Raw genomic sequence first — 18,725 nt, forward strand, 5'->3', positions numbered from 1 at the left:
AATCACAGAGCAGGGTAAAGGGCCAATCACAGCAGGCCCTTTACCACATGATCAGCTGTCAGCCAATGACCATCAGTTACTGGCTTCCCCCCTTTATGCTGTTAGCGTGAAGAGAATAAAGCCAGTAACCAGCTTCTGTTAGGAGGGACATTGACCCCTTTAGTGCCCCCTACCAGTGAAGGATTGAAAAAAAAAAAAAAAAAAAAAAAAAAAAACACACAACATTTGAAATTTCATGATAATTTACCTATATAAACCCTACTGTAAAACAATGAGCTTACTTTATAGATCCTTGTAAACTTACTTTATGTATCTTTATAACATTGTATACTCAATAAACTTCTTTTGACAAGGAAAAAAAAAAAAAAAAAGTTTTCAAAATTTTCAGTCTGTTTAGTAAAAAAAATAAAAATGCAGTGGTGATTAAATACACCAAAAGAAAGCCATTTGTGTTAAAAAATAAAAAAATGATTTGGGTCACACAACCACATCTCCCCTGCTTGGCTAGTTGGGAAAGGGACCTTAACCACGACTTTTCGGAGATACAAAAACAAAAAATCATCAACTATGCCCTCAAATCATCACTGTGCACCAAAATTCAGGAGACAAACTATAAAATCTCGGCAAGGTGGTACCTCACTCCCTCCAGACTACACAAATGCTTTCCGGCCACCTCAGATCGTTGTTGGCGATGTGGGGAGGGAGAAGGCACACTGCTTCACATTTTTTGGTCCTGCCCTAACCTACAGAACTTTTGGAGGGAGGTTCGACGCATCACGCAGAAATTCACTAATTTTGTAGTTCCGACGATGCAGCGTTCTTCCTTTTACATTTATCAACAATCCCGATTAGAAGATATAAAAAGTCCCTATTACGCCATTTACTGAATGCCGCCAAGGCATGTATACCAATCCATTGGAAGCAACAGTGTTCACCAACCATTGCGGAATGGCTGCGTAAGGTGGATGAGCTGAATAAAATGGAGGACCTGGTCCTCACAGCACAACATAAACGTGAGAAATATTCCGACACCTGGGCCATTTGGAATGTTTTTATTTACTCAGAAGAAGGTGTTTCTCTCCTGGGTTCATAGACCATTCTGCTAGCTTTACGGAATTCGGATTGTCACTTTGGGCCTACCCTCGCTCTGTCTGCCTCCCCCCCCCCCACCCCTACCCCTTTTTCTCCTCCTCTCCTCTATGTCTCTGTTTCAATCCCCTTGTCTATCTTCTTATGGAAAATGGGAAAGGGCGGGGAGGAGGTCCGTATGTTACTGGATACATATGGAATAAAGGTTAGAATTTGATTCATATGTTACTCACTTTCACCTGTATACATGAACATGCAGTATATCACAACCACCTAAACTTTAACATATTGTCTGTGCGAAACATTTACTGCATTTGTCTGAATGTATATATCATTGGGGCTTCTCCCTTCGTTGAAGTTAAATAAAGATTATATTTGAAAAAAAAAAAAAAAAATGGATTTGGGTACAGTGTTACATGACTGCGCAATTGTCATTCAAAGTTTGAGCACTGAAAGCTGGAAATTGGCCTGGTCAGGAAGGGGGTATAAGTGCCCAGTAAGCAAGTGATTAAAGTGGTTATAAAACGCTTTACTACCACTTTTACCTACAGGCAAGCCTATAATAAGGCTTACCTGTAGGTACCGTAGGTTCCCTTCCACATTCCACCCTCTGCACAGACTATTGTACAGGGCATGGTCACTACTTCTTTTTCAAGATAGCTGGGTTTGCAAAGGGAGTTGGTGCAAAAAAGTTAAAATTTATATCCTTTGTGGCTTCATATAAGCCCACTGGCATATCAAGCCTCAAGTGATAAACAATGATAAAATGCCTGGGTTTTTATAACCCCATTGTTGAACTTTTTCTCTTATTGTATCATGCATTGGGTAGATCCACATGTACCGGAATATACATTTTCGTTTTTACAATTTTGTATTCCTGTATACATGCAGAGCACACTTTCCCCACCTTTGTTTTGCCATATGTTCTGATGTTGGCTTTAGTATCTCTTCTGAAATCCTTAAAAAAAATTATTGGGAAAAAAAAAAAAAAAAAAAAAATCAAATAAGAGCACTTTCACACCGAGGCGCTTTTGCACTAAAAATAGCACCTGTAGAGAGAGCCTCTCCTGTGTCTCCAGTGTGAAAGCCCAAGTGCTTTCACACTGGAGCGGTGCACTTGCAGGATGGTACATAAGCCACATCTTTGCAGCGCTGTAGGAGCGGTGTATGCACTGCTCCTAAATTGCCCCTTCCCATTGAAAGGAATGAGGCAGCAACGCTTTCCCTTCGGTTTTAACCCTTTTTCGGCCACTAGCAGGGGTTAAAACCGCCCTGCTAGCGGCCCAATATCGCCGCTTTACCGCCGACAATGCACCAGTCTGAAAGTAGCCTTAAAGCAAATCCTTCCACATAAAGTACCACCAGGGATATGCAATTAGCAGACCTCCAGCTGTTGATCAGGGATATGCAATTAGCAGACCTCCAGCTGTTGCAAAACTACAAGTCCCATCATGCCTCTGGATGTCATGCTTGTGACTGTCAGAGTCTTGCTATGCCTCATGGGACTTGTAGTTCTGCAACAGCTGGAGGTCCGCTAATTGCATATCTCTGCCATAGCTTGGTGTAATTGAAAGCGGTCAGAAGCAACAGACAGATGCAGATTGCAGGGGAGGGAGAGCAACCAGGATCCACACTAGATGCCAAGGACTGAGGCATGTACACAATGTTCAGATATAGCCACACCCACTTTTCACCAGCACTTTACATGTCACCTTCTCCCCAAGATGTCACTTTTTCGAGTACTCAAGTTGGGAGGCATTCCAATGTTCTGTTCATCAGAAGTCTAAATGGGCTCTCAAAAAGGAACTTTTAGATGACAGGTGTGAAAGTGCTACTTTGTGAACAACCAATCATAAATCGCTCTGCATTCAGACTGATTAACTCAATTTAACCTTTATTTTATAGCACTGTTGCATACCTCCCAACATTTTGAGATGGGAATGAGGGACACCTACTAGCAAATTTATGTAGGCATTGGACACGTCCCCTGCCACACCCCCTTAAAGAGGAGAATTAACCCCCCCCCAAAAAAAAAAAAAAAAAAAATTAAAAAATGTTAATTAAATCCACAAGTGCTTTTTTTTACCACTACTATTCCATTATATTGGCTTTTAAAATGTAGAAATGCAGCAATTTAGAAATTGGATGAAAGGTTTAGCACTGGGAAACATTCTTTGAAAGATAAAGTGCATTTTACACACACACACACACACACACACACACACACACACACACACACACACATAGATCAGACCAAAATGAGGGACAAATGAGGGAAGAGGGACATTGCTCCAAATCAGGGACAGTCCCTCAAAATCAGGGACAGTTGGGAGGTATGCTGTTGTATTCTCATTATTGCACCCAAGATTGTATGCAGTTAAATGTTAGAATTAAAAACCTGACTGCCTCCCAGAGTTCATCACTTCCTGTTCTGTCTGATAGCCATCATCTGGCCAGGCAGTGAGGGGAAATCTACTCCATGGGGATGGACCGCATTTAAAATGGAGATGTAACCCTTCTACAAAGAGTTGTGGGGTTACTTTACTAAAACTGGAGATGCCAATTGGCTACCATGCACAGCTGCACCCAATTTTGCACAGTTTTAGTAAATCAACGCCATCGTTTTAACAGAACTTAACACACTAAAACAAAAATGACCACTCTGGGCTTAGTTTACTAAAGGCAAACAGGCTGTTCACTTTGCAAGGTACTGTCTCTTTGCTTAGTGAACGTGTTGAAAGTTCACTTCAAAACAAATACCCAATCACCAGCATGACAAAAAAAAAAAAAAAAAATATATATATAATCCCACACCACAGTATTTTGCGTGTACAAGTATGGGTGTAACATGTACAAAAGGAGAACTTATCCTTTATTTACCAATCCAAGACAGGCCATAGAGAATACATTTTTTTTCTGCAACCACAGGTGGTTCAAATCTCTGAAATGGCTGAGGTTTGAAACATCTATGGCCAGCTTAAAAAGGAAAAAAATATATAATATAATATAATATATTATATATACATTTTTCTCCTTAGAGTGAACAGCCCATTTTCCGTTCATAAAATCATCCGACTTTAAATCACTGTCCTAGACAGTCAAAGCATTGAAACCAGAGAATCAGCATTTTTTCAAAAATAGTCAGCAATAGCTGCTCCAGTGTTTCACTTATGTTAAGTTAGCATTAGCTTGCATACCAGCTGATACTTTTGTTTTTTCCTAAACACCCAACACACCACACAAACCACAAATTAATTGCTTTTATTAATACAAAACCAAATACAATATATCACACATTTTTAGGGGTCTCATGCCCCCATGAAAGAAGCCACAGGAAAAAAAAAAAAAACAAGTATTCCATTGCAAGACAGTGGCTGCTACTAAGCAAATATAATTTACATTGGATTTGTTTTACTCGTCACTGTACAATACAACAGCAGTCATCAAGTTCAACACTTAAGCTGGCCACACACCTATAGATTAGCTGCAGATTTTCTATGGTTAGATGGAAAAAGTGGGAGATTCTTCCATCCACACAGTTTAGCGAACATGGAGAAATCTGTTGCACTTTTTCCATCTAACCATAGAAAATCTGCAGATAATCTATAGGTGTATGGCCAGCTTTAGACAAGAGTGTGTGCCTAGAAATTAAGCTAAACTATATTAGTTTTCTTCTTCCTCTTCATCTCCACCAGATTCTGTTCCCACTTCTTCATAATCTTTTTCTAGAGCGGCCAAATCCTCCCTTGCTTCAGAGAACTCTCCTTCCTCCATGCCCTCCCCCACGTACCAGTGTACAAATGCTCTCTTAGAATACATGAGATCAAACTTGTGATCTAGCCTTGCCCAGGCCTCTGCAATGGCTGTAGTGTTACTCAGCATACAGACGGCACGTTGGACTTTGGCCAGGTCTCCTCCCGGGACTGCAGTAGGGGCCTGGTAGTTTATTCCTACTTTAAATCCAGTAGGACACCAGTCTACAAACTGAACAGATCTCCTGCTCTTAATTGCAGCTATTGCAGCATTAACATCTTTTGGCACCACATCACCTCTATACAACAGACAGCAAGCCATATATTTACCACGTCGAGGATCACATTTCACCATCTGATTTGAAAATTCAAAGCAAGCATTGGTGATCTCTGGCACAGATAATTGCTCATGGCAAGCCCGCTCTGTTGATATTATGGGGGAATAGGTGACCAGTGGGAAGTGGATTCGTGGATAAGGCACCAAATTAGTCTGGAACTCCGTCAAGTCCACATTCAATGCCCCATCAAACCTCAAAGAGGCTGTGATGGAAGAAACAATCTGGGCAATTAATCTATTCAAGTTAGTATAAGTGGGCCGCTCAATATTCAGATTTGAGTTACAAATATCATAGATGGCTTCATTGTCTACCATAAACGCACAGTCTGAATGCTCCAGAGTAGTGTGGGTTGTCAGAATAGAATTATATGGTTCTACCACTGCAGTAGAGATCTTTGGGGCAGGATAAACTGAAAACTCCAATTTCGATTTCTTTCCATAATCCACCGACAGACGCTCCATTAATAGAGAAGTGAAACCAGAACCTGTGCCACCTCCAAAACTGTGGAAGACCAAAAATCCTTGAAGTCCATAGCATTGTTCAGACTGGAAGAGAATGCAAAACAGTTTGTTGGTAGAATCTTAAAGCTGAACTCTGGACACAAAAATATATTCCTCAATAACCAAAGATGTATAAAGCCACTGTGTGCAACAAATGCTATGCTAATGCTTAGCTCCCAACTGTCGCTGATTAGGAGGGACAGTCCCCCATTCGAAATAAAGTCAATCTGTCCCTCATTTTGGTCTGATCTACAGTATCTCACAAAAGTGAGTACACCCCTCATTTTTTGTAAATATTTTATTATATCTTTTCATGCAAGACTGAAGAAATGACACTTCGCTACAACGTAAAGTACTGAGTGTACAGCTTGTATAACAGTGTAAATTTGCTGTCTCACGGCAAATGAGGTCTAAACTGCTGGCCACAAAAGTGAGTACATCCCTAAGTGAAAATTTCCAAATTGGTCCCAAAGTGTCAATATTGTGTGGCCACCATTTTTTTCCAGCACTGCCTTAACCCTCTTGGGCATGGAGTTCAGAGCTTTACTGGTTGCCACTAGAGTCCTCCTCCACTCCTCCATGAGGACATCACAAGGCTGGTGGACATTAGAGACCTTGTGCTCCTCCACCTTCAGTTTGAAAATGCCCCACAAATGCTTAATAGGGTTGAAGTCTGGAGACACACTTGGCCAGGCCATCACCTTTACCCTCAGCTTCTTTAGCAAGACAGTGGTCATCATGTTGGAATACTTCCCTGCTGCCCAGTCTCTGAAGGGAGGGGGGGGGGGGGGGGGATCATGCTCTGCTTCAGTATGTCACAGTACATGTTGGCATTCATGGTTCCCTCAATGAACTGTAGCTCCCCAGTGCCAGCAGCACTCATGCAGCCCCAGACAACAACACTCCCACCACCATGCTTGACTGTAGGCAAGACACACTTGTCTTTGTACTCCTCACTTGGTTGCCGCCACATACCATCTAAACCAAAGTTTATCTTGGTCTCAGACCACAGGACATGGTTCCAGTAATCCATGCTTTTAGTCTGCTTGTCTTCACCAAACTGTTTGCTGGCTTTCAGGTACATCATCTTTAGAAGAGGCTTCCTTCTGGGACGACAGCCATGCAGACCAATTTGATGCAGTGAATGATCTAAGCACTGACAGGTTGACCCCCCACCCCTTCAACCTCTGCAGCAATGCTGGCAGCACTCATGCCTATTTCCCAAAAACAACCTCTGGATATGATGCTGAGCATGTGCACTCAACTTCTTTGGTCGACCATGGCGAGGCCTGTTCTGAGTGGAACCTGTCCTGTTAAATCGCTATATGATCTTGTCACCATGCTGCAGCTCAGTTTCAAGGTCTTGGCAATCTTCTTATAGCCTAGGCCAGGGATATGCAATTAGCGGATCTCCAGCTGTGGCAAAACTACAAGTCCCATCATGCCTCTGGGTGTCATGCTTGTGGCTGTCAGAGTCTTGCTATGCCTCATGGGACTTGTAGTTCTGCAACAGCTGGAGGTCCGCTAATTGCATATCCCTGGCCTAGGCCATCTTTATGTAGAGCAACAATTCCATTTTTTTTTAAGCTCCTCAGAGTTCTTTGCCACGAGGTGGCAGGGAGAGAGCGAGAGAGCCAAATTTAACACACCTGCTCCCCCATTCACACCCAAGACCTTGTAACACACAAGTCCAGAGCCCAATTTGGACATTTTCAAATAAGGGTGTAATCAGCTTTGTTTCCAGCAGTTTAGATGTTAAAGGGGGATGTGTTTTTTCACCTTAATGCATCCTATGCGTTAAGGTGAAAAAACTTCTGACAGTGGCCAGCCCCCTAGCCCCCCCCCCGATTTACTCACCTGAGCCCTGTAATTACCATGGTGGAGACACGCTTTTCCTCTGTCCGGGGTTCTCGGCTCTTGATTGGATAGATTGATAACAGTGCAGCCATTGGCTCAATCAAATGACACGGGCAGAGTCCTACATTCTACGTCTATGGATGCAAATGCTGGACTCGGGAGCGCGCCTGCAAGGTACCCATCGGGAGAGCGCTTCTACTAGGGGGTTATACAATGCTGGGAGGAGCCGATAAAGCCACCGAGGGACCCCAAAAGACAGTGATCGGGACCACTCTGTGCAAAACGAACTGCACAGTGGAGGAAAGTATGACATGTTTTTATTTATTTATTTTTTTAAAATTAAGCTTTACAAATCACTTTAATGGCTGTGTTTTATTTTGAGGGGACAGCAAATTTACACTGTTATACAAGCTGTACACTCACTACATTGTAACAAAGTCATTTCTTCAATGTTGTCACGTGAAAAGAAAATATTTACAAAAATGTGAGGGGGTATACTCACTTTTGTGAGATATGGTATATAGTTCCATATAGGTTGCACTACTTATCAAAAAGTATTTCACAATGCTAAAGCTTTCATCCAATTTCTAAAAGCACTTGTGGGTTTAACCAATTTGTTTGTACAATCCTTATAAGGGGCGTGTACTATGCCTACATATTCTTGCTAATAGGTGTTCCTTATTCTCATTTCAAAAAGTTCAGGAGTTATACATTTGTAAACTGATATTAGGATCAAATGTAGCTGTGCCATTATTAGTGTGCTTTACATCAGAACTATGGAAGAACCCAGAAGGTCCACTTATTACAAGCTGCCAGCAGAAAACCACAGGAGGGGGGCAACTAAGGCCAGTTACCCTGTGCATGGAGAGCAGCAGTTGCTGTTGTGGCAAATGCGGCATCAGACTGCTGCCCTTCTCACCAACGCGTGCCAAAGGACTGGCCAATCTCACACCACGCTGCCACTTACATAACAATGCCACTCTCAGCTGCACCCAGATTTTCCAGCTTGCGGACCACAATCTAGGTGTCAGCAGCCTGAGAGACATTGTTACTGGGTCAGTTAACTCTAAAAATGCCACCACCGACTTTTTGAAGAGTCGAAACTTCCACAAGATTAGCAATAAAACTATAATTTTAGAATAAACTTCTGTAACACACGCTGTCACCACAGACCAGTTCAGAGATTTATACGACTATAGCGCTCAAGAGACAGGGATTCCGGGAACAGAGAGAAAAAAAAGGAGTTGAAAATTAGAATACTTGCAATGTCCTGTTTCAGCAGATCAGTCAATGAGCGAGGTGGTAAATTGGCTCTCATAACGTGACAGGTCTTAAGTTGCTTGATAACACAACACAACACACTACAAGCTACGGGAGGTAAAATGTCCATATTCTGGATGTGCCATTATTTCATGAGTTATGAAATATGCTGAAGTGTTAGTTTTGGCTGCTAACCAGTCTTTAAGTGAGGTATATTGCTAAAGAATTTATGATTGGGGGAAGAGTTGCAAGTGTCTAGAACTCCAGTCACTCAAGCTTACGAGGGTGGCGTTATTAGGGTTTCCAGATGGGAATGGGAATTGGTTAATGGAAAGGGTCTGTGCGTGTCCGATCAATGAATTAATAAGGTCCTGGCAACAGTTAAAAGTTTGTGTATTGTACAAAGTGAGGGAAGGAAGGGGAGGTCACTGTGGCTATGCATTCTTACGTTGCGACTGGTGCTCCTTGTGAATTCACACGAGCACACCTTCGTTTAGGTTTTTTAAAAATTCAGTCATCTGGGAAGTGTAAACAACTTTCTTGCATTTAGAGGTATGATTTATTAAATCTGTTTAACAGCAGATGCTTTCCAGTGCATTTTAACAGTTTGCCGACCAGCCGCCGTCATACTGTGGTAAGTAGGCTCGTTCCCACGAAATCGCCGTATCTGTACGTCGGCTCCTTTAGAGCTATAGCGGGTGTGCACACGGCAGGGAAGCTAATGTACATGGCAGGTGGCCGCGATGTCCGCAGGCCACCCGTGATCGCTACACAGAGAGCCAGAACAGGGATCTGTCAATGTAAACAGATCTCTATTCTGACAGGGAAGTAAAGAGTGATAGTCTGTTCCTAGTGATTAGGAACAGCAAGCTCTCTGTACCTCAGTCAGTCCCATCCCCCCAGGGAACACACCTAACCCCTTCCTTGCCAGTGTCATTTATACAGTATTCAATGCATTTTTATAGCACTGATGGCTGTATAAATGTCACTGGTCCGCACTGCCAGTCCTAAAGAAAAAAAAAAAAAAAAAAAAAAAAAAAAGCCATAAATATAACACCCCCAAGCCCCCCCCCCCCCCCCCCCCCCCCCATTTTGTAGAAAGTACAACTTTTTTTTCTCTCTTTTACCAAAAATGCGTAGAATACATATTGGCCTAAACTGAAGAAGAAATTTGGTTTTTTTTTGGTATATTATAGCAAAAAGTAAAAAGTGTTTTCAAAATTTCGGTCTATTTATAGCGCCAAAAATAAAAATTTTGGTTTGGGTACAGCGTTGCACGACCATGCAATTGTCAGTTAAAACGACGTAGTGCCGTATTGCAAAAAATGGCCGGGTCATAGTTACATAGTTACGTGAGGTTGAAAAAAGACACAAGTCCAACCTATTTGTGTGATTATGTGTCCGTATTACATTGTATATCCCTGTATGTTGGTCATTCAGGTGATTATCTAATAATCATTAAGGGGGAAAACCTTCCGGGGCTGAAGTGGTGAACATGTACAGCAATTACCATGTATTCCAATGGTCTTAGTTCACACCAGTGCGATCAGTAAAAACATACAAGATTTGAATTTCGAATCAAAATTTAGACAAACTTTTTCGTTATTCTGATGTATCCGAATTACAATACTAACAAATTTAAATGAAGTCGAAATAAATTAGGACCCAACAACAAATTTGTATTCGTTTGGATGGCATGATGTGATAGTTTGGGTCTTTTGTTAATGTTTGAAGCATCCAAAATAATGGATTAAAGTTTATTTTGTGCCGTTTTGTTATGATGCATTAATATTTTTCATTATTAAAAAAATGCACTACATATGAAATGGAAACATGTTGCAGTCAATACAGTAAGGTATAAAAGTGAAATAAGCATTCCTATATATTGTGTTTGGGTTAGATGGAGGTGGATCTATCAATCTCCAAATCATAATGAATGAATCAGAAATTAAATTTCATCCAACCCAAGAGTGCAGAAGTAATCTCCCGAATAATGGCTTCACATTGAAAGGAATATAGCCAATCTTCTGAAATAATAAGAATAAATAATGTTGTGCTGTCTGACCACATATTACATAATCTATTTGCCAGTAGTGAAAGGTATAAACTCCCCCTAGCATCCTAGAACTAGCATGAATACAAGGTCTGACCCTTAGCCAGACTAGGGTTATAGACTAGACATGTGCAATTAGTTTCGTCCCAAATTGGTTTTCGAACGAAAACTTGTTTAGCGAATTTTTCCGAAATCCAAAAAAAGTCTAAAATAACTAAATAACTATTACTATTAAATAGGTATTGGATTTTCCTTTCAAATTTAGCTGCTTGTGAATGTAATGAATATGAATTTATCCAAAGAATTATCCGAACTAACAAATGCCACATCGTTTCGATGCGGCATTCGTTATTTTGGATAAATCCGTAACATTCACTAACAGCCAAATTTGAAAGGAAATTCCAATACCTTTGGTTACTTTGGATTTTCTTTAGAATTTTTCGGATTCTGACTTTATTAGAAATAGCAAATTTCGATAACGAGTTACAACAAAAAACAAAAAACACACACACCAAAATTCCTTTGCAGCTTAACCACTTCAGTCCAGGAAGATTTGGCTGCTCAATGACCAGGCCATTTTTTGCAATATGGCACTGCGTTGCTTTAACTGATAATTGTGTGGTCGTGCGACAAAACAAACAAAATTAATGTCTTTTTTCCCTCAAAATAGAGCTTTTTGGTGGCATTTGATCACCTCTGCGATTTTTATTTTTGCGCTATAAACAAAAAAAAAAAAAAAAGCGACAATTTTGAGAGAAAAAAAAAAGAAATTCTCAGTTTAGGCCGATATGTATTCTACATTTTTTTCCCCAAAAAAATATCGCAATAAGCATATTATGATTGGTTTGCGCAAAAGTTATAGCGTCTACAAAATAGGGAATAGATTTATGGCATTTTTATTTATTTATTTTTTTTTTTTTACTAGTAATGGCAGTGATCTGCCATTTTTATCGGGACTGCGATATTGCGGCGGACAAATTGGACACTTGACACATTTTTGGGATCATTGACAATTATACAGTGATCAGTGCTATAAAAATGCACCGATTACTGTGTAAATGTCACTGTCATTGAAAGGGTTAACACTAGGAGGCGATCACCTGACTAAGAGAGGAGAGAAATCGTTGTTCATACTTGGTATGAACACAATCTCTCTCATCTCGAGAGAGGACTGGGATCTGTGTGTTTACACACAGATTTCAGTTCTCGCTCTGTCACAAGCGATCGCGGGTGCCCGGCTGTCATTGCACCCACATCGGCTCCAGCGTGGCACCATGGGCGTGCGCCTCCTAGTGGTCAAAATGTGAACCGACGTACAGTTACGTAGTTTTGCTCAGAGGAGCCAACCTGCCACAGTACAACTGCAGCTGCTAGTTGGGAAGGGGTTAAAGTGGATGAAAACCAGATTTGTGAAATTTGAGCTGGGCACATATCTGCAATGTTTTGTTATCTCTCTTCACAGCACTATGTCCTGTAGCTTTCTCCTGCCCCATTCTTATGTTATCAGTCTGATAACTCCTGACAAATTCTCCATCACATGCGATAAAAGCAGCCTGAATTTTGTGTTGGGGAGGATGCTATAAATGGATTACCAGAGCCCTGAACAACTCAACGGACAGAGCTGAAAGTCTCTACCTATGAGGAGAGGGGGGGGGGGTGCACACGCACGCCTTTCCGCCAATCAGTCGTCTTGGCTGTATGCCCAGGCTTCACTGCAGTGCTAACCAAGAAGAGATAATCTAACATGATGTGCACTTTCTAAACAGTATATAAAGCAGATATGCATGTAAAAACTTATGTAGGGAGATTAGATGATACACAGGGATGAAACCAAAGGATGTTCACTTCACTGAATCTATCTATCCATCCATCCCCCCCCATGTTTTTACTGTCAATTCCCCCCCAACCAATACCAATTGGCCTCTCCACCCCAGCCAGTCAAGAGAAGCCTTGTATTCATTCATAAAAATACAAGGCAGCACTCAGCCTGACTCAGTTTTGTTCGGACACAGGAAGTTCCCATCCCCTGCAAGAACACAGCACTGTATGTGGCCAATTCTGCATACTAACTGATGCACCTGCTGGGGGCACCGTTTTTAAAGGATATAGTTCCATACATCTCAACCATCACAGATTTGCTTGGATCTTCCTGACATTTCAAGTAAATCCTGGCATCCCGTGAGTTTGAGGTGAATCCTGGAGCCAAGTGTCAGCACTGGGCTCCTTTAATTTGCCAGGCAGGCACACGCTGTGCTGCAGCATCAAGGCTGAGACACTCCATGACACTGTGCCCAGCCAACACCATTCCCCACATTAATGGAAGCATAAGGGGGTGGTGCTGACCCTCTTGTACAAGCCCCAGCACTTCAACAGGGGGCCCAAGGCAGATAGGAAGCTTTTTATGTTGGGTGCAGGCAGTTTTGATTCCATGACCATGAGCTGCAGCTGCCAGAAAGTAAAGCTCCCTGGGCCCCTTGGGGGGGGGGGGGGGGGGGGGACATTAATGCTGGCCTGCACAGGCTATCCCAACAGAGTGATAAGATCAGTGTTAACAGATAGCATATATAGCACCTGGCTGGACACTTCCCGTGATCATGCTGGTGATCATGCAGAGGACCACCATCCCACTGACACCAATGATGTGGGGGCTTCTCTCCTGGGTGACCACCATTCCACTGACACCACTAGTTAGCCTTTTCCTTCTGTCACTATCTCATCAATATCAATGATTTTGGGGGGGGGCCCACAGAATATTCTCTCCGGTGGGCCACAGTCCAAATGATTTGAGGGCCATTCTCTTGTTCATACTTACAGTAGGTACTGCTGCTTCACTGAAAAGCCATTTACACTCTGGCCCCCTTTTCAGAGGAGTTTTAACAGGCAATATCACACCTCACTGCTTGCTGTAACCCCCTAAATGCTGTGCCACCATACCGCAACAGTGTGCATTGAACTTTGTTGCAGGGGAATGCAGTCACCCCATTCACTTGTTAACAATAGTCATAGCAAACCCGAAGTTGGACATTAAAAGGCTCCAAAACTTGCAGAAAGCTCCGCAAATGCTTTATAAAATACACAAAAAAAAAAAAAAAAATCAATCAACATTATAAATATAGAATAAAGTGCCCCTAGAAGGGATTGCCACTAAAGAAAAATTTCCTCAGTTGAATTAAATATATAGATTATACTTTTAAATCATTAAACATGATTACTACACTTAAGAGGGGCAGAACCGCCTAACGGCCACTACACACAATTGGAGATGCCAAGTTACAGTGCAGAAAGCTCAAAATTGCCAACAAATTTGCGTAGCGGAAGGCAGATCCATCTTTTCCATAGAACTTATTGAGGATGCAGGCCAGGGTTTAGAAACTCTTGGATTAAAAAGGTATCAGGGAGAATGTAATGGAGATGTAATGTCTTAGAACAAAACCACCAATTTTCTGAATAGTAGTAAAATATACTTGCCAGTTTTCGTATCCTATCAAGTGTTTGCTCTATTAACTCCTTGCCAACTGTGTAGTGCCCACGAGCATAATTATTTGCAGAATCTTCTTTGCCTGATATAAGTTGCTCTGGATGGAACAGCTGTCTGTACGCTCCGGATCGAACTTCATCTGGAAAAATTAGGCATACAAATATTGGCACGCCAGTTTGCAACAGCCCTTCATTTTCAGCAAAACAAGTTTTACAATTGCAAACTTTTCTTGTATATTTTTATCTGCTCTCCACAATCCCCTTTTACAAAAAAGGGGATGAGTAAGCCTGCTCCACCACTGCGAGCCAATCATACTTCATTGCATTTTAGTGCAGTCATACAAAAAGGTTTTAGGCACTGAGGCCTAAAGAGGGAGGGGTAAAGACAGAGTTAAACAAGAAAACCTCAAAGGTTACAGTAGGGGTAGAATAAAGAGGAACTTCGCAATTTGGTGCTGCCAAGGCCTCATGCACACTGGAAGTTTACAGCAGCTGTTTTTGGCTTTTGTTCTACAGCCAGTAAACGCCCAAGCTTGTGATCCTAGGTGTCCATGCACACAGGCTTTTATCAGCTTTTTTTGGCTGGAAAAACTCCAGAACTAGTGGGTTTTGAGCTGTAAAAATAATCAAATGCCAGCAAGCATGGCTAGCCGGCGTGTGAGTATGTGTGATCCTATAGCTTGTGTTTTCTTGCCAAAAAAAAAAAAATTTTTTTAAATGTTAACGCAGTGATATTGGAATTTTTATCAAGTCCAGCGTGCATTAGGCCCAATAGCGCAAACAGGTTGGGGAGTTGAGTAGCAGATGTTCTGGTTTTAAAATGCAGTCAAAATAAACAAAAATCAGTACAAGGGACAAATTTTACAGTCCATGTAATGTGTCCCTTGTGCTGATGCCTCTTTGGTTAGGTGAAATCTTCCTTCATATATGTTCCCCACCCACCCCTGCTGCCGTAAACATCTTGTGTGGTCAGGGGTTAGAAGAACTGGGGGAGCGGTCACAGGCCGTTTCACACAGGCTTCAGCTTGTGTAAGGCTGGGTTCACACTAATGCTAATTGGATGCCATTTCTCCGCATCCAATTTGCATGTCAGGAGACTGACAGTCTCTCTATGGAGCCAGTTCACACATCTCCGGGGTGCCTGCGGAGTGAATTGCACAGGAGTCCTGTGTGTCTTCTGGTCCATTTCAGGTCAGAATTCAGCCAAAAATTTGGACCGAAATCAGACCTGAAGCGTTGAACAGAGCCACACCGGACCATACAGCAGCGTGAACCCAGCCTAAGAGCAGTGTAAATAGCATGTTTTGACCAAGCGTTTGCAGAGCTTTAAGCAAGCTTTGTTGAAACGTTTAAAGATCCATTTAGCTCCAGTTAGTAAATAAACACTGATACTAATGAAGTGCCGATTACCTTAAACAAGCTGCTAGCAGGCTTCAGAAATTTACAGTGATGGTAAAGTCTTGTTTAACAAAAAACAAAAATATTAGTTATACTTACCTCCTCTGTGCAGTTGGTTTTGCACAGACAAGCCCGGATCCTCCTTCTCGGGTTCCTCTTTGCTGCACCTGGCCCCTCCCTTTCATTGAGTGCCTCCACAGTCAGCAGCTTCCTATGGGGGGCACTGGAGCCGAGTCACAGCTCTCCATTAAGACACAGAGCCCCAACCCAGCCCCATCCCCACTCTCCCCTGATTGGCTGACTGATTTTGAGTGAAAGTCAGGGGAGCCAATGTGCCGCATACCAGTCCCGCCCGTCAGTGCCGCATACCAGTGCCCGTCAGTGAAGAAGAAAATGTACTTATTTACAAAAAATTAACAGAAACAAAAGAAAAATTTTTTTTTTCGAAATTGTCGGTCTTTTTTTATTTGTTGCGCAAAAAATAAAAACCGCAGAGGTGATCAAATACCACCAAAAGAAAGCTCTATTTGTGGGAACAAAATGATTAAAAAAAAAAAAAAAAAAAAAAAAAAATTGTTTTGGTACAGTGTAGCATGACCGCGCAATTGTCATTCAAATTTCGACAGTGCTGAAAGCTGGCCTGGGCGGGAAGGTGTCTAAGTGCCTGGTATTGAAGTGGTTAAACGCTTCAACAAAGCTTGCTGAAAGCTCTCCAAATGCAAGTGTTGCTATACAAGCTGAAGCCCGAATGAAACAGGCCTTAATGAAAAACCCTCATCACTGTATTGTCCCAGATTAGCCCCCCTTTATGGCCTTGAGATCTCAAATCTGGAATGTACGCAGAAGATGGGAGAAGTACAGTCCAAGTACTGTTCACCTCCTACATCAATAAGAGCGTCTCAGCAGCCAATAGTAATTAAAGGCAAAAGTATGTGCTCTCACAGACCAACTATGTCAGGGCTCCCCCACAGCACTGCAGATTATTATTTATTTTTTGGCCAATGGGTTATACAAATAAAACAGCAGGACCTGTAAAATAAGGGGCAACCCTACTCCAACCTACAATTTTTTTTTTTTTTTTTTTTTTAATGCTTTCATTGTTTAAATAAGCTTAAGAATTACTGTACCGATAACAGTTGGCTCCAAGTCAACGAAAACACATCTTGGAACATACTTTCCTTTCCCAGTCTCACTGAAGAAGGTGGAAAATGAAGAAGATGAATCAGCACTTTCCATCGTCTTGTCATTTGGTATTGTGCCATCTGGTTGAATTGCATGCTCTAAGCAATAAAGTTCCCAGCAAGCGCTTCCCATTTGAACTCCAGCCTGGCCAACATGGATAGATAAACATTCCCTCTGCAATAGAGAACAGCTTTCAGTCATGTCTAGATAAGGTCTTAATCCTATATCCAGTTTCTAAAAAACAATCTGCAGATGACATTACAGTTTAGCAGACAAAGAGAAAGAAACCATATTTCCTAGTAACTGAGAATGGATAAAGAGGACATAAGAACACTGCCAAGAGCATTGCAGAGTCCTCTGGCACCCAAGGTGAGCATCCCAGGTTGCTGAGAGTTCAACTTCTGTGGTCTACCTACTCTTATTCCAGGCCAGTGCAATGTATACATCCTGCAAACGCTCCAGTTTTTGTTTTGGATTCACATCAATGCTAATGCAATAGGAGTTATGCCTCCTCTTCCCATTTACTGGATTACAGCAAATTGACAAGTACATATTTCAGATACGCAAATCAAGAATGATTCAAGTGGAAAGGATTATTCACCTTCTAGAGCAGAACCAAGAAACCAAGCATTAGGCCTCATGCACATTGGACGTTTTTACAGCTCCTCCTAGACGTGTCCGGTGTTTTTCTTCCCCCTGCCACTAAGCTCTCCTGCATGTTAGCCTACGTGACCATACACACATAGGCTTTTACAGCGTTTATTGGCAGGGGCTTTTAGGAAAAAAAAACACTGCCAGTGTCCAGGAGCAGTAGTGTTTGGGCAGAAAAAAAAAAAAAAAAAACAAAAAAAAAAAAACACACTTAGTGTAGCGCTAACAAAAGCTGCTAAATGTGCCCAAGCGCTAGGCACGTTTAGAAATGGGGAAAAAAAAAAAAAAAAAAACTTAGATTTATTCTGGCCAACAAAATTAATGCCCAAGTGCTTGATGCCTGTAAACGTGCCTAAACATTTGTAGAAAACTCCTGTACTCAGAACCCACTAACAGGCCAGGTTTGCAAGATAACTGAAATATATCACAGGTGATATAATTTGCTGCTAGTGATTGTCGTAATCTAGTCTGCATCTCCCCAAGGCAATACTTAAAATCTGGCCTGTTAGTGGATCCTGGGGACAGGAATTAAGAACCAAATGGTTTAGAGTAACCTACACAAAGTACACATTTTTAGGCCTCATGCACACAAGACTCTCCTAGAGGCCTTTCCTTTTGGCGGCAGCATCTATCTCTCTCTCTCTCTCTCTCTCTCTCTCTCTCCTCTCTCTCTCTCTCTCTCTCTCCTCTCTCTCTCTCTCTCTCTCTCTCTCTCTCTCTCTCTCCTCTCTCTCTCTCTCCTCTCTCTCTCTCTCTCTCTCTCTCTCTCTCTCTCTCTCTCTCTCCTCTCTCTCTCTCTCTCTCTCTCTCTCTCTCTCTCTCTCTCTCTCTCTCTCTCTCTCTCTCTCTCTCTCTCTCTCTCTCCCCTTTTTTTTTAATGGGAATAAATAACACACCCTTTTTTGTTGGTGCCTTGCTTTTTAGATCTGTTCTTGGGGTTATTTGGAGTGCGGATTCAGAAAATTGCATGGGCTAGACGGCGTCAGCTCTAGTTTCCTAGATATGGTCATTTATCAATTTTGAAAAGATCTTACTTATCAGCTTGTTCTTCTGTTACCTAGCTTGTGTTTTTGCATACAAGTTAGGAGATGTAGTAAGAGAGTGTTTGTTATAACTATATTATAGGTGTGTGTGTGTGTGCTCACTCATATTTCATTTTTTGCAGATT

At 41.8% G+C, this 18,725-nt stretch overlaps 1 protein-coding gene across 1 annotated transcript; it reads right to left on the reverse strand.

Moving 5' to 3' along the window:
- Positions 1-4,674: 4,674 nt before the first annotated feature.
- Positions 4,675-17,285, reverse strand: LOC141131759 (tubulin alpha chain-like). The gene is made up of 3 exons (XM_073619407.1): positions 16,852-17,285; positions 14,318-14,466; positions 4,675-5,724 (listed from the first exon to the last, which is right to left on the reverse strand). Exons 1-3 carry the CDS (start codon positions 17,105-17,107, stop codon positions 4,753-4,755), a joined length of 1,377 nt encoding a protein of 458 aa, XP_073475508.1. The 5' UTR covers positions 17,108-17,285; the 3' UTR covers positions 4,675-4,752.
- Positions 17,286-18,725: the final 1,440 nt, after the last annotated feature.

Source organism: Aquarana catesbeiana, linkage group LG03, assembly GCF_042186555.1.
Source record: "Aquarana catesbeiana isolate 2022-GZ linkage group LG03, ASM4218655v1, whole genome shotgun sequence".
Taxonomy (NCBI): domain Eukaryota; kingdom Metazoa; phylum Chordata; class Amphibia; order Anura; family Ranidae; genus Aquarana; species Aquarana catesbeiana.

What these genes read in the sequence shown, in the direction of transcription:
- LOC141131759 (XM_073619407.1), bottom strand. Translation starts at nt 17,107, where the DNA reads ATGACTGAAAGCTGTTCTCTATTGCAGAGGGAATGTTTATCTATCCAT. An exon ending in CTTGGAGCCAACTGTTATCG is followed by an intron (nt 14,467 to 16,851) that starts GTACAGTAATTC and finishes TAATTTTTCCAG; the next exon opens with ATGAAGTTCGATCCGGAGCG. An exon ending in TTGATAGGATACGAAAACTG is followed by an intron (nt 5,725 to 14,317) that starts GCAAGTATATTT and finishes ATTCTCTTCCAG; the next exon opens with TCTGAACAATGCTATGGACT.